This window comes from Coffea arabica, chromosome 1e, assembly GCF_036785885.1.
Source record: "Coffea arabica cultivar ET-39 chromosome 1e, Coffea Arabica ET-39 HiFi, whole genome shotgun sequence".
Classification (NCBI taxonomy): Eukaryota; Viridiplantae; Streptophyta; class Magnoliopsida; order Gentianales; family Rubiaceae; genus Coffea; species Coffea arabica.
The window spans coordinates 43,423,138-43,443,770 of NC_092311.1; the positions used below are offsets into that span (position 1 = coordinate 43,423,138).

At 34.4% G+C, this 20,633-nt stretch overlaps 1 protein-coding gene and 1 long non-coding RNA gene across 4 annotated transcripts; one reads left to right on the forward strand and one right to left on the reverse strand.

The window, feature by feature from the left end:
* Positions 1-1,935: 1,935 nt before the first annotated feature.
* LOC113704877 (uncharacterized) lies at positions 1,936-9,564 on the reverse strand. Its single transcript, XR_003451720.2, has 4 exons — positions 9,140-9,564; positions 3,467-4,002; positions 3,114-3,172; positions 1,936-2,155 (listed from the first exon to the last, which is right to left on the reverse strand). It is a non-coding gene; the product is annotated as an uncharacterized lncRNA (long non-coding RNA).
* On the forward strand, positions 7,522-16,628 carry LOC113704859 (putative axial regulator YABBY 2). 3 transcript variants are annotated; one of them, XM_027226739.2, is made up of 6 exons: positions 7,522-8,160; positions 10,327-10,446; positions 11,139-11,262; positions 12,631-12,679; positions 12,886-12,961; positions 16,153-16,628. In XM_027226739.2, the coding sequence occupies exons 1-6, from the start codon at positions 8,092-8,094 to the stop codon at positions 16,270-16,272; spliced, it is 558 nt and encodes a 185-aa protein (XP_027082540.2). In that variant the 5' UTR covers positions 7,522-8,091; the 3' UTR covers positions 16,273-16,628. The 3 variants fall into 3 exon arrangements, with proteins under 3 accessions (XP_027082540.2, XP_071912935.1, XP_027082533.2); XM_072056834.1 differs by having other exon boundaries at positions 7,556-8,160; positions 11,136-11,262; positions 16,100-16,305; XM_027226732.2 differs by having other exon boundaries at positions 7,562-8,160; positions 11,136-11,262.
* The last annotated feature ends 4,005 nt before the right edge of the window (positions 16,629-20,633 follow it).

Genomic DNA, 20,633 nt, shown 5'->3' on the forward strand with positions numbered 1-20,633 from the left:
CAAGATGGTCTAGAATATACACATATAATTGATATGCTTCAAACAATGCTTCAATATGAACACCAGCTATAGCCTTGGTGGTCAAATCCTACTCAATGGCCAGTTCCTGTACTATTGTTGCCCAAACATTAAGTGAATGTGGTCATGTTACTACGATCCACTTTGTCCACTCAATTGTTTGTACCCATAACTTAACTAGGTACTTTCAGCTGTCAAGCTTGGAGTAAAGTTTTAATTTTGTAAGTATAATAAATATACAGCTCCAGACCTTAGAAGTTCTAGATTCTAATATCTCTTCTTCCTCCGCATTTCTTGAATTCTATCCTTTTTCTACGAGAAATTTTTTTTTTTTATAAAAATAAGTACAATATACATGGATCAATTGACTGACCTTGAAATTTTGTACTTCAAACATTGGTAGAAGAAGAAAAATATAATGGTTTGATAAAAGCCATATGGAGTTGACAGGATGCATTGGATAGTTTGTAGGGGATTAACTAGAGATCATGTGGAAATACAATTGGAGAAATGGTAATGAGTAGGTTTTCCCCAAGGCAAACTGATGGCAAATGAAAGTTGACGACAAATTTTAGGGAGGGCAAAGGGGACTTCTGGCAAAATATTTAGAAATATTGGAGGCCTTTACTAAATTTCAGGAACTTGGGGGATGGTTCTTCTGGTCCACCCTCCTCTATGAAAAACCAGGCTGGATCAGAACCCACAGAAAGAAAAAAAAAAAAGCAAAAAGCAAAAAATAACCCTGTTTCGCTGTATCTCAAGCAAAATCTAATGACAGCATTTCAATTTTGTACGTTTGTTATAGACTATTGACTTTACTATAAAATTTATATACGGAAAGTACATTCTTTGAATATCATACATAAGTCGACTTAGACAAATTGCAGACACTTACATTTTTTTGATAAAAAAATTTTATTACTAAAATTGTTGAAAATCGTCCAGCAACAAATGATCGATAAAAGTTGGAAAAGAATTTTCAAAGGATTCAATACAGTCAGATAATGACATGAAAGTAACATTACACATACATCGACTTTGGTTTGTTTGGATACTCAATTTTTTATTTACATGATAAATACATTTTGTAATTATTATTTTATTTTTCTAACCACATTTTTGTCTCATATATACATCACACTTCAGAAAGTACTGCATTATTATTTCAAAATAATTTTCAATCCAAATAGAGCAGATGGAGCCTATTTCAGTATCTATTTAAACACAAATTAATGTTAAGACATGAATCTTATTAAAGCACGCCGGTAATTAAGACATCCTAATTTGCAATTTAGAAATGCAAAAGGAGCCATAATTTACTGCCTTTTTTGTCTTTGTCTTTATCTACAATAAAAATACCAAAAACGAAAATAAATTTCCTTCTCATATGATCAGTGCATGTAAAGTCACGTGTAAACATGGCACGTGTACGCAGTCAAATCTCCACAATTGCATAGCAGCTGCATATATAGTGTCATGTCTAGGGGTGCAAACGAGCCGAATCGAGTCGAGTTTTGAGCTTATCGAGTCGAGTCAGGCGTATTTATATGAGAGCTCGAGTTCGAGCTCGAGCTCGTCGAGCTCGAAAAATAGAGCTCGAGCTCGGCTCGACGTAAGAAAAGGAAAACTCGAGATCGACTCGTTTATGACTCGCGAGCTTAGCTCGAAATCTGGCTCGCGAATAGCTCGAGTTTCGCTCGATTTTCTAGCTCGCATGAAGCTCGAAAGCAGCTCGAATTCTAGCTCGTTTGGAGCTCGAGTTCGAACTCGAAAATAGCTCGAAAATTTCTGAAACTTTAAGCAAGAATACAGCATTTTTTCCCCATTTTTTGACAAAATTTGCACATGAAATAACTACAATTTTTCACATATTCTTGATTTTGAGGCCTACAAATTATGCACTAATACAATCATAAATGTCCAAATGTCCACTAATACAAATTATCCAAAAATTATCCACTAATACAAATTATCCAAATGTCCACAAAAATCCATTAATACAAATTATGATAACTTCACTGATCAGGAATATATTTAGCAATTGTCTCAGCACATATTTGAAAAGACACATCCCTTCAGTCTCAGTAGGTTACCTTTGTAATCTTCCCTAATGCCAGCAATGGATCTACGAACCAACCTGCAGGCAACATGCAAGAGCTTCTTCAATCCATCAAGAACTTCAAAAGATAGAAATATACTCATTAAAATGAAATTATATGAGGAAATACAGGTCTTTTAGTCCAATTTTTCAGCCAAAGCTCAAAATATTACAAGCTATCACAAATTTACAACACAAAATATCTGTTGTAGACAGCTAGATACATCCAATTGAAAAGATATATAGGCACGAAAGTCCAGCCCCAATTTCGTTAAGCTGTTTTAGTCTCCCTCTACCCATTTTACAGAGAAAGCAAAAAAAAAACTTGGGCAAAAATTAATTATCTTTGCAGAAGAACCTGCCCGGAAAATGAAAATCAGATAACTTCAAACAACTCAACAAATTTCACGACTTTCTATTGAAACTGTAAATACTGAGAAGGATCAATCACAATAACTCAACAAATATAACCATACACTAGTGTAAAAGCATCATGTGTATTCGGATGTTATAAAATAGCGCCTAACTAATAAGCAAAGCTGTACAACCGAAACTTCAGAGCCTAAAGAAAACAAGCCAATGGCAGTTTCAAGAAAATCACTACATAATCAATCCAATACAACAATAACATCCAAGACAAAAAGCAGATTATCCTATGATTGAAACCATATACTGAGAAAAACAAAGTCTGCATAGCAACCACACAACAAAAGAACTTAAGACTGCTTTACTTAAACATGCTTGAAAACAATCAAAATGGAATCTTTGAAGCTCAAAACAGACCACCCAAACAAACTGAAAAAGATCAAATCTTTCCAATAAATCCATTGCACAACCTTTCATACAGAATGAAACATACCAACTAAAGCAGACCTCATAAGAAACGGAAACAGCCACCATTTGCATCTTCAACCAAAACCCTCCTTATCAGCACATCTTTATGACAATTCCAATCAAAGAAAACCAAAGTCTAAATAGGAAATTAAAGGTAAATTACCTCAAACATCTCCAAAGTCAAGAAATAGGCAACACAATCTCTTGTTTATCCTTCAATTTCTGAAAAAACAAAAAAATAAAATAAAAAAATTAAGAAATTGTAAGACCGAATGTAAATCCAGGAAGCTTGCTATTACTGACTTTGGACTTAAATTCTGGAACTGGGATTATTTTGGGTTGAAACTTCTCAATTGCAGACTTTATGAACCTTCATTCCTCGATTTGGCAAAATTTCTCCATTACCTGTATTTCCTTTCTCTTGGATTACTGTTTAAATAGCTTATGTTTTAATATTTACACCTCTGTTTTAATAAGATTTAACCTTTTTATAGAATTAGCAATGTCAGTTCATACCTGCAAAATCTAGGGAAGCTGGGGACAAAGCCCGGAGATGGGGATGAGCCGGGAAGCTGGTTGGGTTCGGACTTTGGAGAGTCCGTCAGTCAGCCTGGTGCAAGAAAAGAGGGAAAGTAAAGTGCTAGTCGAGTTGGCACTTGCGGTTGCGGAGCTGAAGCGGAGCTGGCGGAAGTGCGGAAGTGGTGGTTGCTAAAGGAGGTTGCGCAATCAGATTGGGAGGTTGTGCACTCAGATTCTTGGCACTGTGGATCACCTTCCAGTTCCTCGTCCGTCAGTCAGCCTCCGGCAGTGGGTTGCGCACTCAGATTCTTGCGCGGCTTGGAGGTTGCTGAAGTGGAGATGGCGGAAGCGGTGGATATGCAGCTAGCAGTAGCACCGATGACTGTGGCTGAAGTGGGAGGAAGTGAAGAAACTCGAGATGCAGCTAGCGGTAGCAGCAATGGCAGTGACGGAAGTGGAAATTGGGAGTTTGGGACAGTCGGTGGCGGAGGAAGAAGATCAATCGAAGGAGTCAGCAGAGCATACAAGTTAACCTAAGTGAAGGAAGGAGGAAAGTTTACCCTCAGTGGCTGAACATCGATTATAGCTTAGTGCACAGAGAACATGTAAATTTTAATTGAATCAAGGGTATTTTTGTAATTTCACACTTACTCGAGCCCAACGAGCGGCTCGTCGAGCTATCGAGCCTAAGAAACGAAGGCTCGAGCTCGCCTCGTTTATCTTAACGAACTGCTCGAGCTCGGCTCGAGCTCGGTCAACACGAGCTCGAGCCGAGCTTTGACTCGAGCTGCTCGCGAGCAGCTCGCGAGCAGCTCGAGTCGTCACCAGCCCTAGTCATGTCTAAGCATTTCCTTTGCAGTTTGCCTGCTGATGCTTCACTTCCATTGGACAATGGGCATGTATTATGGGACAATTTATGTTGATTTAAAAAGTAGCTTACATTTGTGTCCTTTCTTCTCAAGGTCTTGAAAATACATTTGCCTTTACCAAACAATGGCACTTAATTATATTTGTAAAAAATCAACACTAATAATAATACTATTGATTAGTTTGGGCAATTGACATTCCTCTTATAATTCCATTTTGATGGAAATCTTTGAGGTGATAGACTATCCTCTTTTGACACTCCAAATTGACTATGCTTTTTTATCTTTCTTTTTTTTTTTGGGTCAACTAGCAACATTGATCACCTTTAGTATTTTTTTAAGGGATAATTTCAGAAACCTCCCCTGAGGTTTCTGACAGTCTCAAGGACCTCCCCTGAAGTTCCGAAAATCCCTTATACCTCCCCTAAAACTAAGTAGATAGTTTCAGGTCCAACCCAATTGAGGTGGACAATGAATACAAAATGTGTTTCAGGAGAGAGAAAATAATCAAATTCCACCTCTGCCCTCAAGATTGTCATTAGTGAGGATGTTTATGTTAGGGGCTGCTTGGTTAAAGGGTTTGGGAATCACAAAATGGAATAAATCCCTTATTTGTTGCTTGGGTTAAGCCTATTGGAATGCTATTTTTGGAATCATTCCCGAGTAAATTGGGAGGTTTTGGACAAAACCCTCAACTCATTCCCTCAGACAATATTTATCAAACCAGAGTCTTCTTCTTCATCAGTTTTTCTATCTCTTCTTCTTCAATCAATCGCCACCCATCACCTTCATCGGACATCTTCTTTCTCATTTCAAAGTCCCAAATTCAGGTTCACAAATAGTAGCAATAGCTTTCCAAGATCTGAAAGTCTAAACGAGAAATTAGATCATGTAGTAGATGATTTGCTTGAAAAGGTTGAAGCTTCCAAGGTGGAAATTGGAGAAGAGAAGATTTTATTGATTGGGCAAAACATTCCTTAGAACCAAACAATGTCATGAGTGGTGAAGTTCTGGTGAAATTTTTTGATTGTGTTCTGGTAAATCTGAAGGATCTGCTTAAGTTTGAAAACAATTTGATTCTGTCTTTGAAGGAACAAATCTCAACCCTTGAAGTGAATTTACTATTCTTGAAAAACTTTGTCATCTTCACAAATAGGCTATGCAATGGGTATGCGAATATCGGACTGTTTTTTACTTCTATTGAAGATGCTGCAAATAATGGTATTTCGTTCTGGTGTTGGTTGGGATGGAAGAAATAGGGAGTCAAAAGTTGATAGTAATAGAGACAGCGACATTTTAACCCTTCATTCTAAAGCCATAAAGAGCTGGTGTTTTATGGAAAAATAGGTACTCTGTTCTTATAAAGTAGGAAAGTCATAAAGAGCTGGTCTTTTATGAAAAAATATGACTATTGTGAAAGTGACCGCGATTTGGTTTATGAAATTATCCCAAAAAAATAGCAGAATGAATTTGTTTGTTTTGAAAGTTGTATAACGGTCGTTAAACTTCAAATATTCCTTCCTTAAACTTCAAAATCTACAAAATCTCATATTTTGAACCCATTGAATGCCGAAATTAAAATAAATTTATTGAATTAAAATAATTTTTTTTCGGAAAAATCATGCCAAAATATGGAAGCATCATACGAAACAATGATGGGAAACTGAGGTACATGACCTTGCATTTGTTAAATGCAAGGTACATGATCTCGCATTGAAGGAAAATGGGTACTCTGTAAGTATAATGGACGAAAGCCATAAAGAGCTGGTCTTTTATTTAACAATGGGTTTAAATTTATTTTATCCGATAAATAAATTTCTAGAAAATTTTCTAGGCAATTTTCTAGGAATTCGTATTTATCGGATGCAAGATACAGTCCAACCAAAAAGCTTGCTAGTTTGATGCAATTTTTGGCGCCTTTTCTCTTAGCCCAAATTAGCAATTCATTTTATTATCAAATTCCAGTTAAGTTACTTAATCCTTTTTATTACTCATTTCACTAATTAATTCATGTTATTATCAGAATATATTACTTCAACAGCAGGGATATTTGTGTCAATTCAACGTTTTTCAAGTCATTTTGGGACCCAACAATCTGACAGGGGAGGTATAAGGGATTTTCGAAACTTCAGGGGAGGTCCTTGAGACTGTCAGAAACCTCAGGGGAGGTTTCTGAAATTATCCCTTTTTTTAAACCAATAATAGGTTTCAAGAAAAAGAGAGTATTATCCAAAATTTTTGTAACACAAAAAGACAGAGTTATAAAATGCAAAATGAGAAAATTGTAGAGTATAGACACTGTAATGTTGGGAAAAAAAATTCAGTAAGTGTTCAAGAAACAAAATAAAAATGTGAATATCATTATCTCACTTAAAATACAGCTAGATTAAGATTAATCTTTTTGATAGTAAGGAGTCTAAATACAAGTCACATCATTTTAACTTGAATTTAAACACAAAACTTTACATATATGGCATATATCTATATTCGTTAGTGTATACATTGACAGTGCATACATTGACAGTGCATAAAAGATTTATATATTTAATTAACCATACTATGCTAAACAATGAAGTATCATACAACACATTGAATTTAGGTCAGAAAAATAAATACTATGGGTACGAGGCATTAATTGTGCAAAGCTGTGAACAAGTGGAGCTAGCCATCTCTTTCACAGTTCCCTCTCTCTTAGGGCTTAAGCATCTCCATATCTCTTCTCTACTCCCCAAACATTCCAAGCATTAATTCTCGCCCCCCTCGTCCGCTACTCAGATGCCCAAGATGGTTAAGTAAAATGGATACCTCCCACCCACTCATTCCCTCAATCATAACACTCCCTTCCCCACACACACTGCACACATTCACTCATTCACTTCAATTTCCACATTCCACCTTTCTCCACAAACCCTTTTTCATTTTCTTTCTTTCTTTTCTTTTCTTCTTTTTTATGCCTTATATGTATATATATACAGTACTTTTCGTTTTTCTTTTTTCTTTTTAAATTTAAATTACACATTCACTTCCTCCAAAATCCACATTGCACCTTTCTCTACATATACACTCACTTCCCCACATTCCACCTTTCTCCAAAAACCCTTTGAAATCTTCTTCTCTCTCTCTCTCTCTCTCTCTCTCTCTCTCGCTGTCTCCCTCCTTTTTTTTTTTTAATGTCTTGGATATATACGCTATTTTTTTTGTCTTTTTTTTTGGTTTAACAAATTCACTCACTCCAAAATCCACATTCCACCTTTCTCCAAAAAACCCTTTAATTTTTTTTCCTTTTTTTTTTTCATGTCTTAGATATATACACTACTTTTTCTATTGGTTTCTGGGTTTTTTTTTTATTCTTGACACAAACAACAAAAAAGTCTTAATGCCACTTCTTACATCCGTACTCCCACTTCACTCCCTCCCTTTGCCCCATTACCCACCAGATCAGTCCCATCCTCATCTTTGAGTTTTGTACACTTATTTGTTTTGCACTTACATACCCCATATTTATCTCACCCCCTCATTTCTATCTTTCCCTCTCCTCCTTTTCTTCTTTCCCACTGAATTGGCTTTTCCTAACTCCTTCTCCTCCTTCTCCTTCTTCTGTTTGTCTTTGTGCTAAAAATTTCTGATGCACACAATTCCTTCCTGATCTGCATATAGCTACATATATAGCTTGCTACCAAATACAGCCTGCTGCTTCATCTTCTTTAGTGAAAAAGAGGGTTTTCTTTGTCCGGCGATCCGCGAATCTCGGCTAAAATGTCAATGGATATCACATCTGAACGAGTTTGCTATGTGCACTGCAATTTCTGCAACACTATTCTAGCGGTATAATACGTATACTTTTTTTGATTTCTTTCTGTATTTCTTTAGCTTTGCATATGCTAGCTCAATAGTCAAGGCTGGCATGTTACAAGAATTAACCGTGGCCTAATTCACAATCTTAAAGATTAAACTTCTTCTAGTGCTTGTAGTTTGAATCAATCCACATGTAACCGTCTCTGATCATTGCCGGTCCTTGAGCTTTTACGGGTGATGGTAAGTAGAAATCAAGAAACATGTAGCAAGAGAACACATTTACTTCAAAAAAAGTTTTCAAAACTATATTGCACAAATTTAAGAAGCGCAAACAAGCTAAATGGATTCCATTACCAGAAACGCAAATGATGGAGTCAGTTGAATTCATTTTGCCAACTTTTTTTCCCGGTCAAAGTGATATTTTATGGCAACTCATGATTTGGTTTGTCCTCAAAAAGCTTATATATTTCATACTCACAAGGAGGTTTTGTGTATTCAGTTCAGTTTGCAGCTTCAAAACATGAAGCTGTTGCTGGAAAAAAGAAGCAGTTTTCATTCAAGTTTTAACTCTTTCAAGTTCAGAAATTTAATGATCTATTACATAAGTAGCAAGTCCTATGTCTTTAACCAAAAGGAATCTAATTTTCCCTCAAATGTATTTGACATAAGGGCTAGCTGCAGATAAGATTTTAGGGTTCTTCTTTCTTGGCGTCATAAGTTCTACCTACATCAATCGATCTTTCCTTCCTACCTTTCAACAGTATGCCAACTGCATGTCTTTGCCTGTGTATTAAATTTGATGCCACTGTTACCTTGCCATCGATCATTTAGTTCTCCAATTTATTACTCACCTTGTCTTCTAAGCATTTTCATGTTCATACTTCTGCAGTCACCACTCATTGATAATTGTACTAGATCACTAATTTCTTGATTTCTTTCTTATTGTTTTTAAAAAAAGCCAAGAAACAAGGATGATTTTCAGATAAACAAAGAAATAATGGTATCTTACCTTCTTCACTTCCTATGTGAGTGTTGTTTTCTTTGAGGTGGTGGGGGAGATGGATGGATGGCTTCTTCTGTGCCCACTGAAGCATAAATGATCATTTGTTGCAGATCATTACCTAGTTGTGGGCTATTTTCTTTACTGTGGAAGATCTTCATTACTGTTGGCTAGCTTTCTTTAGCCAAGAATATGAGAAGAGAGCTGCCAAAAGAAAATCATGGCTGCAATTTACAACTGCTTTGTTTCCTTCCCTTTTTGAACTGCGATTTCATCATAAGATATCTCTTTTGTTGAAGCCCCTTTAGGAGCATATATATGTGGTCTTATATATGGTGAGCAAGACCACAAAACGATGAATCAAAGGCAGATATTTCAAGAAATTGGAATCAATTGAAGTTATTATTAGCCCACTTAACAAATTGAGACAGTCAAACAGCCAAGAAAAAAAACACTTGATCTGATATCTCTCTTTTTCATTGCAAGTCATGTCATTTTCGTTGCTGGCCTCTCTCTTTCTCTGTCATCAAGTGTCAGAAAAAGTCAGGAGCACCGAAAGAAAAGGGGAAGGGGAGGAATGGACATTGTGAAGCTCTTTAAACATAAGCAGCGTACTTATTACAATGTGACTGTAATGAGAGTCATGAGAGGCCTCTTCTTGAATGTCTTATTATCATCCGTGATCATCATAAATGATCAGTACTGATCAATGATAACAGCTAGCTTCAAGCCAAGAAGTAGCCACTCCTCCTCGTTTTTCACATTCTGAAAGCAACACTAACGAATTTTATCCATCTCCATTCTCCTCCATAAAGCAGCAAATGAAGGAAGAAAGAAATATCAGAGCAGAAGCTAAACCATGCTGCCGAAAGAGAGAGAGAGGGGAAAAAAAAAAAGAAGACTAAAAATATTTATCTTCTTCTTCTTCCTCTACTTTTATCCTTCAAGAAAGATCTAATCAAAATTTCCTTATCTCTCTCCTTTAATTTTTCACTATTTCTTCCCTTCTTTGTACATTCTTGTACATTAATCAGCATGAATTTTGAGAAATGACCCTTTTGGGAAAACATGAATCTTAAGAGAAAAACAGAAGAAATTCGGAGGTTTTTTCACGAAAAAAAAAAGAATAGAAATGGTTACATTGTTTGAGGGGTCTAACTTAGTTTTCTCTACAAACTGCAAATGTGTGTTGGTAGGTTAGTGTTCCATGCAGCAGTATGTTCGCCATTGTTACGGTGAGATGCGGGCATTGTGCAAATTTGCTGTCGGTTAATGTGGGAGCGTTGCTTCAGACTCTTCCCACACAAGATCTCCAGGTATTTTTTTAGCACATTATGTAGTACTAGTATAGAATTCAGGCTCTAGTTTGTCTCCTAGCAAGTTCAACGAGACTGTGGTATTTTTTAACAAACCTAAGAGTATGTTGCATTGCTTGATATACAGTACTATTATATTACTAATAGATGAGAATGCATAAGATTCAGTGTCTATGGTACCTTAAACTTGCAACATATAATGATTCCTTTGACTTGATTCTCATGTTCAAGATTCTTCCCACATGTTGTAATTCCTTTTGCTAATCTGTCTAAACAGAAGTTCACTATTAAGTAATGCTGGTTTTATTACCCCCCAAAAAAACATGACGCTGGTTTTATCACTTCAGTCAAGTTTTCTGCATCTTGCTCAGAGATGTCTTATTTCATTTGGGGTGTGTGGAGGGGTATTTGTTCTTGAAATGTGGGTAATGAGCTTCCTTTTTTTTCTCTCTCTCTCTTTTTAACTTTCTTTTCCAAATTGAATATTCCAACTTTTTTCTTATTATATGTTTCCTGCTTTGAATTCTTGTTTTTTTTTTTTGGCCCAAGTTAAAAATGTTCAAGAAAAAGTTTGGACCAATTTTATGGGGTCATATTTTACTACATTTTAGGTTCAGGCAGCTTGTATTATATGGCATTTGTGTTGAGTAAAAACAAAACTAATGCCAATGTCTTGTTTTGGTTGAAAGAAGTTGCAGAAACAACAGATCAACAATGAAGATGCTACTAAAGAAAGTGGCTCTTCTTCCAAATGCAACAAGTTTACTCCATTCGACTCTGCTGAGCATGATCAGCCAAGAATCACTCCCATTCGTCGTAAGCTTTCTCTCTCCCTTCTCAACCCACAAAACATCTGAGCACTTTACCACTTAAAACCAAAAAATACAAAAGAAACCAAAGAAAAATTTTGCACCAACTGAAATATCTGTTAAAAAAGAGTCCATATTAATATTTATTCTTACTCCTGGCAGTGTACATCAAATTTTCATCTAGTGTCATAGTTTCAAAAATGGATACTAGCTGGGTGAAAGTTGAATGAATAAGTACTATTTTGGCATTAAAGAAATTTACTTGAAAAAAAAAAAAATCCTACAATTACAAATCTCATTGGGAATGCCACTTGTCATTTGTCATCAAGTGAATTTAGATGAATGAATATAGGATAGGGCTGAAAAGGTCACCTGAATTTCTGCTTCACTAATGAACTGCTACGATTGTGACATATCACTTCAATCCAACTCACTAGTGAGATTGGCATCTTTCAGAATTTGCCATAATCACTTTTTATATCAGACTTACCTCTTTATTTCTCTGAGCATTCAGTCAGCAGGCAGTGATTTTAATGCCAGCTTTGCCACATAGGGATGGTACTCTTGTGCCACTAGAATTTTTTGGGGTTCTATCCGGAGAATGTGATGGAATTTATTTTGGATTTAGATGACATATATAATACGGACATGGGCATTACCAAGCAAGAAATACATAAATATTCACACTATCAAATGTATACCTTGTCCTTTGTGCAAGAAAATTCTACTTTGTCCATCTAACCACTTTTTAGGGTTAATGAGACAGTAAACCAGACCCAATAACAAATGTTCCATTTTTTTTCGCCTCAAATGATTTTTTGAATTCATGTAGGGGAAATGGTGAATTTTGAATTTCACAAAACTCACACAAAGTTATTTGCATTTAATAGTAGAACTCAAAATACCCTCGAGTTACCTGCATGATCATCGATATTCACTCTCTCCTATTGTCTGTTATGTGTTGACATACTAGGCATTGACCATATATATAGGACGCTTTTCATCCTTTGTACCCATGGACACTAGTGTGTTTCAAGAGACTTGAACAGCTTTATAATGAGGAAATTGCTTCACTCCACCTTGGTGGAATCACATCTTGAAAATCGTTACAAATTGATCCCTTTAATATTGGAGTGTTGTCCTATCATTTTCACGTTTATGCTCTTAACCATAACTTTTAATCGACTTTTCCACCAGTTGATCATTAATTAGTACAAAACAAAGAAAATCAGGCACATGTTCTTAGTTATTTTCAGTGTAAGAACAATATTTAGGATGCAAATTTATATGCACTAGTAGACCAATTCATTTATTTGAACATTTCGTTCTAGTCAAATTAGTCTAACTGCGACTGTTTCTCCCATGCATTATGCAGCCCCAGAGAAAAGACAAAGGGTTCCTTCTGCATATAACAGATTTATCAAGTAAGTTTGATGCAAATTTATTAGAAACATCTTGTATTAATTCAAGAATTTCAGCAAGAATTAAAAAGTTCACTAGGTAAGAAAATATATGGTCTTATGATGAGAATCATTGTTATTAATAGTTGTTCAAGTGCAAGAAATTTGAAACAGGAGATCAGAAAAAGAAAAGAAAAACAGACTTGATTTCCTCCATTTTTTTTTAACAGGGAAGAGATACAAAGGATAAAGGCCAGCAATCCTGAAATTAGCCACCGGGAAGCTTTTAGCACTGCAGCAAAAAATGTAAGTATTACCAAGATATTATTGACTATATAATGAGAGTCTGGTCAGAAATTAACTGATGTGTGCCACTGCTATGAGTGGGCTGCAATTAAGTGTTGTTTTAGCATTAAAATTACGAGGAAAATCATGTCTCGAAAGAGGGTGATCATCTTCTTAGTAAATTACAATGTGCAAGAAATTAGTAAATTTTTAACAAAATGTTGCATTGCATTGGGTCGAATTATAGAAGATCTTGCTGCCTCTTACGAAGTTGTTTGGCTACTACTAGGCACTTTTATTAATATTTTGACTTGGCACAAGAACACTTGTAGTAAGTGTCAAAATAGTAGTCGTTGTAGAATTGTTTGAATGTGATGTGCTTATGATAACTCCAACTTGAAATATTTCTAATGTTTTGCTTCGCCATCCCTTAGTTCTGCCCATGGTTAGGGTAGGGTAGTTAGAGTCTTCTGGGGAAAATTTACATAATTAACATAGATATGAGAGACAAAAAATTTGCAGCTATAAGAAGAGGAGAAATCTACATTTGGCACAAGTAAAAGAGACTTGCACTACCTAAAAACGAAGAAAAAAGAGTGACTACTTGCACCAACAAATAACTTTGTGTCGAACAATATCCATGATATCTACTGCTAGATGGTATTATTATGACAAAAGCTTAGCATTTCAGGATAAGAAGCTATTTTATAGACCTTTTATATACAACAAACAGATAAGAAATGGTCTATCTTAGGTAGGAAATTGAGCTCCAATGGTCACTTTTTACTTGTAGGCCATTCCAATTATATAAACAAGGAGCAAAATTTCGGTTTAGATGTAATAATACATAGATTATAGGTGTCAGAAATAGTCAACTTTTATTAACCGGATTTGGTTATGCTTCTATCATACTTGGTGCAAAGAATTAACTATCTAGATCATTATGTTTTCTTGTCCACACTAAATTACATTTCTTTGGTAGAAGATGGAATATTTTGTCCCTACTATAAACATTTAACAAAACGTAAAATGCTCAAGTTTTCATCAGTAAGTGAAATTTTAGTATACCAATGGTTGGTCAATACGTATCATGCCACGTAAAGAGTTTTTCTTTTATAAATCCTGTGGTATTCCAACACTGGACTATAATAATTTTGGGCGACTTAATACTTTAGTACAAAGCAAAAATTTAATCTCATTGATTAAGTTACAAAAACTTTACTAAAAACACACTTATATATACATATATTTACCCAGAACAATACTGTTAAGGTTAGATATTTATAAAGGTAGCCATATCTATTGTTTGATAACATAATGAAACATGCATTTGTTGTTTCAGAAGCACAAACAACCATTTCCTTTTTCAAGACAATTCTTTTTGGATAAAATTGCAAAAAAAAAAAAAAAAGATGAATCAATGATTCCTGTTACTGCCCCCATATTGTACCAATGCATATCACCAGATGAGGGAAAAGTTTTTAAAAAATTACTCTAAATTGTTCTTGTTCAATTACTTATGATATTACTAGATGTTGCAACAGAATTCTAAATGTCTTTTGTCAGAAAATTTTTTTTTTTTTTGAGTAAGAGAAGCTGTTGGCAAATTTTTTTCAACAGAAGTGCCTAACTACCTTTTCTTCTTTTTGCCCCTTAATTTGCTTTCTTTTCTCTTCAAAAGCTTCATAGTTTTGATAAAACATGGGCAAGAACAACATTTCAGCTGTCTAAAACAAAACACTATACTCTTCGAAGTTTGAATACAGACTTTGGTTGCACAGTTTTGATCTACACATTAAGTTCTCTAGTCTATTTGCACATTATCCAAGTATGTGGTAAACATTAAATTGAAAGTAGTGATATTCTGTTCAATTGTAGCACTAGTTCTCTGGTGGGGATTTTAAACTATTGTAATAATTAAAAAAAAAAAACTAAGATGAAGTACTAAATAAGTTGACAAGAGATCGATGCAATTCAGTAATGATGAAGTAGCACTAATAATTCCTATGATGGATGCACAGAATTAGATGTCAATATAAATGTAGGTTATAAATTCCTTAGCATATTTGGAGTTGACATAGCAATAAAACTCTATAGTTTGCATATTTGAAACCATTATTTGTATTAAAATTTCATCATGTCAGATGGCTAGAACATGTATACAGAATCATCTCGCTTGTTGTGATTAGGTCCAGCCATTTAAGAACACAATATCTTTAGCTTCAAATTTAATTAACCATTAATGATGCTGGTTTGATGTTTAATTAGTCATCTTTCGTGTGGAAAGTGTGCCTCTAATTACTGTCTAGGAGCATGAGAGACTAGGATTATCTTACCCATTCACAGAAAAACTTGAATTTTCAACAAACTAAACCTAATTTCTAAAACCAAAACCAAGGTCTAGTTCCCCTCACTTGTGCACCACCTTAAATTTTCTTTAAAATATTTAACATTTCTTACATCTATAGAACCATCTTATGTTAAATATACTGTCTCCATCCTATTTTATACGTCTTGGTTTCTAAAGTCCCAGTTTAAAATAGAAATAAATGAAATTCAACTTTTCTCTTAATAAATCATGCTGCAAAGTATATATCTTTGTTCTTTGATAGTTGTGATTTTTTTTTTTTTTTAATTCCAAACTCAACTAACAAAATTTTAAAGTTTAAGTGAAGGCAATAATGGAATGACATTCTTTGATAGCTGATGTGCCTTGATCAAATCTTTTTTTCTTTTTTAAAACTGTGTATAAAGTTGACTATGATGTATAAAATGGGATGAGGGAGCAATAATAATAAGTGCATGTTTATATTTTCAAGTACACTCTCATCAATCTTGCTTGTATCTCATCTACTAATTGATATCACCTCTTTTATTGCATGAGTAGATGTAAAAACCACATAGGTTTCCCTATTTTCCGTGGCTATTACGTTTATAAACATTGAATTCAAGGTCAAAAGGTACAGAAATTTGAGATGGCCAACTTCAAGACATCTTGAATTACTTGCAACCTTTTTTTTTTTGGCCATTAAACTCTTGTGCTGACTTTCAAAAGAAGTCTAGGTTCTTCTTCCCTGTTCTAAATGAAAAAAACATGATAACAAATCAACCAAAGCAAGCTGTTGGATGACAGATTTCTTTCTCTGCCCATGAAAAAAGGGCATTCATGGTAGGGACTCTGATGAAGAAAAATGATATTTTCCGTATTGCAGTGGGCACATTTTCCTCATATCCACTTTGGACTCAAGGTTGATGGCAACAAACAAGCCAATAAGTTGGACCATCCGGATGCAGGAGATCAAGGGACTCAGAAATCTCGTGGGTTCTACTAAGCTTCATATTATATCATCCTACAATGGAGAAAACAGACGAGGATGCTAAGTGATCAGTGTTGTTGTTGTTGTTTTTTTTTTTTTTTTTTTTTGCTTTCTTTTTTCCCCTCGCGTTACTCTATACTGAGTTTTGTGAAAAATTCTTCCAACAAATGGGAAGAACTTCACACATACCTTAGTATCCTTGTACTATCTTTTCAAGTATGATCCTACGTAAGAAGGGAAGTGAATTCCATATGTAGCTAAAAAAGTGACTTATATATGTAGTCTATATATGTTTGAGATCTTATATATGCATATATTCAATGTAATTACTTATATTTTCTGTAATAAATGAAGTTGCCTTCACTGCCAAATTGAACTCCATTACAATGTGATATGATCCATATTGCCCCTATTGATTAGTTTAGCAGCATATTAGGGCTCAATGTCTTGTCATAATCATGTATTATTTCCGATTGATTTATTGCTGGAACATTTTTCGATTATGAACATTGACATCATTTGAGTCTGCATGGCTGATTCATGTTATGATGCCATACAACTTATTGTACATTTGGTCAAAAATATCAAAGCCAATTAAATTCACAATTAACTGTACTACAAGCGAGTACTAGCTTTAGTCACAAGTAAAAATTTTTGTACAAAGCTTTTTTTTTTTTTTGGAGCAATTTTGTATATTGTTGTTAGCAATAAAATGTGTCCTAAAATGCACATTGAACCCAAATTTTTTGCTCTTGAGAAATTATATCTTAAACTTTTTATATTGGTTTCCTGAATAGTGAATATGGATGTCTTATCTAAGGTACTACAATTAAAGTGCCCTACCCTTTCCATCGGTTGTTATTCTCAGATACAGGAATAGTTTATAAATTAGAATTTCAAATATTCAATCATAGTACTTGAGATGTTATATCTACAAAGGCAAAATAGAAAGAATATCAAGATTTATACCTTAAAAAGAACATAAGCTTAATCCTCTAACATGAGTAAGGTTCACTTATGGACTATTGATTGCCTAAAAATAAATCGTTGCTTTTTGTCTCTGATCATGAGTTGTTTAGAGAAATGGCCTTAACCCACCCACTAATTCTATATTTTCCATCTTAGCTAAAATAAATCACTCTTTTCTGTCAGTACCATGTCATTTTTATAAGGTGACTAACACTTTAGTAACCGCACTTGGGACAAGTTTGGTTATGGTTTAGTGTATTGCCCTGGATGTTAACTAATTCTTACAAAATTTAGTATAAGTTTACATACATATTGTACTTTTTATATGACACTGTATACACATTTCAAGTGTATAACGAAGTACTATTCATGTCAAGGATTATTGTATATTTTTACGTAATATGATATGTGCGAATCTTATTAATATATTGACAGTATATACACTATCGTATTTGAATGCATACACATATCGAATTTCAAATTTAAATTAAATTTAGTCATCATGCATCCAAATTTGATTGTATATATATATATATACACTTTCAGTGTGTACAAAATTAATCTTAATATAAATCAATGCAATCATTAGAACACGACTGCACATTCTCATAGAAGAAACTAGGGTAAATTCCAACCTGGTACATCACCCCTCTTACCCTTTTCTTTACTTAATACTAAACTTTGATATATATATATATATTTTTTTTGGGTAGGTTGCCACGATAACATTACTAACTTGTTTCATTATTGCCAGAAATAGATGAACAAAAAAAAACATCCATAAGAGAGGTCCCTCCAGATTTCTGTCCCAAGACGAGGTAGGTTGTCACTTGTCACCGTACCCTATTTTAAAGGGTTTTGGTTTGCCTTATTTATCATGCTTCCTAATCAAAACCAAGAAAAAAAAAAACTGGTGGGCCGATCTTGGATGGGGTTATTTGCACCAGTATCACATACTATAGTATATGCATGTGACGTTTGATGCTTTGATAGTTACAGTTCAAGGGTTCATCTGTCGCATTCACTGATCAGACCACATTAATATCAGAATCGAGAAACTCAGATCTAACACCAAAATTTCATGCCACAACATTGAATTCAAAGTCTTACAAACCTTTAAGGCAAAAAAAAAAAAAAAGAACTGTTTTTTGAGCAGAAAAAGTTGAGAAAATGTAAGAGTACTAAGACCCATTTGTCCTTTGAAGTTGCAGAAAACGATGATTTCTGTGCATATGAGTTGGTGTAGATCGTGGCACAGATATACGAACATTCTCTAAATTATTTACTGTGCGAAATGTACATGGCCTTGTTTGGATCTGGATATCGAAACAGTAAAAAATATATCCATCAGACACCGGAGATGGCAACCTCTAGGAGAAAACAGATGATGCATAGAGTTTAGGATTTGGCTAAGGTATGTCTAGTGGTTCTAGTTGTTAATTTTTTTTTGTCTAACATGAAATTAAATCAGATAAATGTCTAAATTAATATAAAGGCGCAAACGAGAGTGTACATTAGGTGTAAATTAAGTATACTGAAATGTGTCCATATCTCCCTGCCTTAAATTGGGGAGGGGAGGGGGGCCAAGGAGGAGGAGGAGGAGGAGGAGGAGGAGGAGGAGGAGAAGAAGAAGAAGAAGAAGAAGAAGAAGAAGAAGAAGAAGAAGAAGAAGAAGAAGAAGAAAGTGTTCACTAAATAATTGTGAAAGTTTATGAGTTAAAATTAGACATTAAAGTGGCAATTTTATATCGTCTCCGAACTTCACTAGGAAAATTTTATGCCATAACCATATTTCTTTTTTTATTTATTAGGCGCTTAAGAAGTTGCTTGAATATTGTATTTGGAACTCTTGGAACTTGGTTTAAGAATCCATAATCTTGGTTTATAAGAGATATTGGGTATCATAAATTCACATGTTTGGACTACGCAATTATAATGAATATAATTAAGTAACACACAGCGTAAAAAATAGGTCAAGTACCTTTTGATTTTTCTTAATCAAACCAATTAAAATCAAAAAGAAAAAGAAGAAACCATTAATTACCTGGTACAATATTGTCACTAGGGAAATAGAACATGCTGTTTGATACTTCCTTCGAATAACATAAATAGGACGATTATATATTTGTTTTAGTAATAAAAGTTATGTTTCATATTATTGTCAGATCTCAAATTTTTGTGTTACAGTAACTTGTGAAGAAGTGGTAAAAATTTTCCCTTCTCAAGTTCGTATTGCATCTGGACTTGAAATGCATAATCTTGCCATTATCAAAAGAATTGCTCTTGAAAGTTGAGTTGTAATAATATCATTTGTCATTTCTGATATCCATCACGTAATAACCACTTATACATAAAAGAGCATGTATCAGATATTGAAAAATTGGTTCATAAGAGAATCAATCTAGAAAATTAAAATAGTACAACCTAATTAGTACGTAGACATGGATGTGTAGAAAATCAGAAATCTTTGGATTTAATTTCCCTTTTCTCCCTCTGATCACCATACCCTTGCTTAGAAAAAAAAATAAAAATATAGACGTGACTTTACTTTTAAACACGGAAAGCTTGTTATCAGAGTGGTATTTATACAACTACGAGAGTAATGGTAAAAAACAATTAATGGCGAAGTCAAATTAACACGATGTGACATATATATATATGAATCATCAATTTTCAAATAACATTTTACAAAAATTTAAAAGAACAACCCAAATTAAGATGATTTGATCTAAACTGCAAACCTGATCCTGGAATTGCCATTGGCAACTGCAAAATCCCTCAACCATGGGCTAGGATTACTTTCTCATTGAATATTTAAAGAATTGCCTGTCCTTTTGTTTGTTGGGATGGGGCTGAGGTTGTAGAATCTGTAATGTCAAATCATGTTGTTGGGGTTTTGTGATATAGTAGTGAAGTATGAGTTAGTGTAAAAGGTGCTGCTGCTAATACTTGCCTCACTTTACCTTTAAAATGTCTGGCTTAGTTGTCATATCACATGCAAGGCAAATCTGGCTGCACAAAGTTGGATGCCACCCACACAGCAAAGCACCTCAGATGAAAGGGAAATTGTAGGCCAGGGCTGCCAACTTCAACCTGTAGATATCCTTTAGATTTCCAAGCTACTTTTTCTTTTCTCAACTGGGAATTTGGAATAGATTTTTCATGGCTTAGAAAGGATCATGATATGGCATATCTTTTTGTTTTCTCTTTTTCTCATCTTACTACCACCCCCCCCCCCCCCTTTTGTTAAATTTTTGGTTTCGTGTTTCTTATCTTTTTACACTGATGAAACTTGTGTGTATAAGGAAAAATCGAGTAAATGTTTATGCCTTTTTTAGGGTAAAAAGACAGAGCATTTTGCACTTCAAAATTCAAACTATTTCGTTTAGATAATAAAACAATTACAT

Excerpts from the sequence above, each read along its gene's own strand:
- LOC113704859 (XM_027226732.2), top strand. The coding sequence starts at position 8,092 with ATGTCAATGGATATCACATCTGAACGAGTTTGCTATGTGCACTGCAAT. Across the intron at positions 12,680-12,885 it reads GCATATAACAGATTTATCAA|GGAAGAGATACAAAGGATAA; the intron begins GTAAGTTTGATG and ends TTTTTTTAACAG. Across the intron at positions 12,962-16,152 it reads TTAGCACTGCAGCAAAAAAT|TGGGCACATTTTCCTCATAT; the intron begins GTAAGTATTACC and ends TCCGTATTGCAG.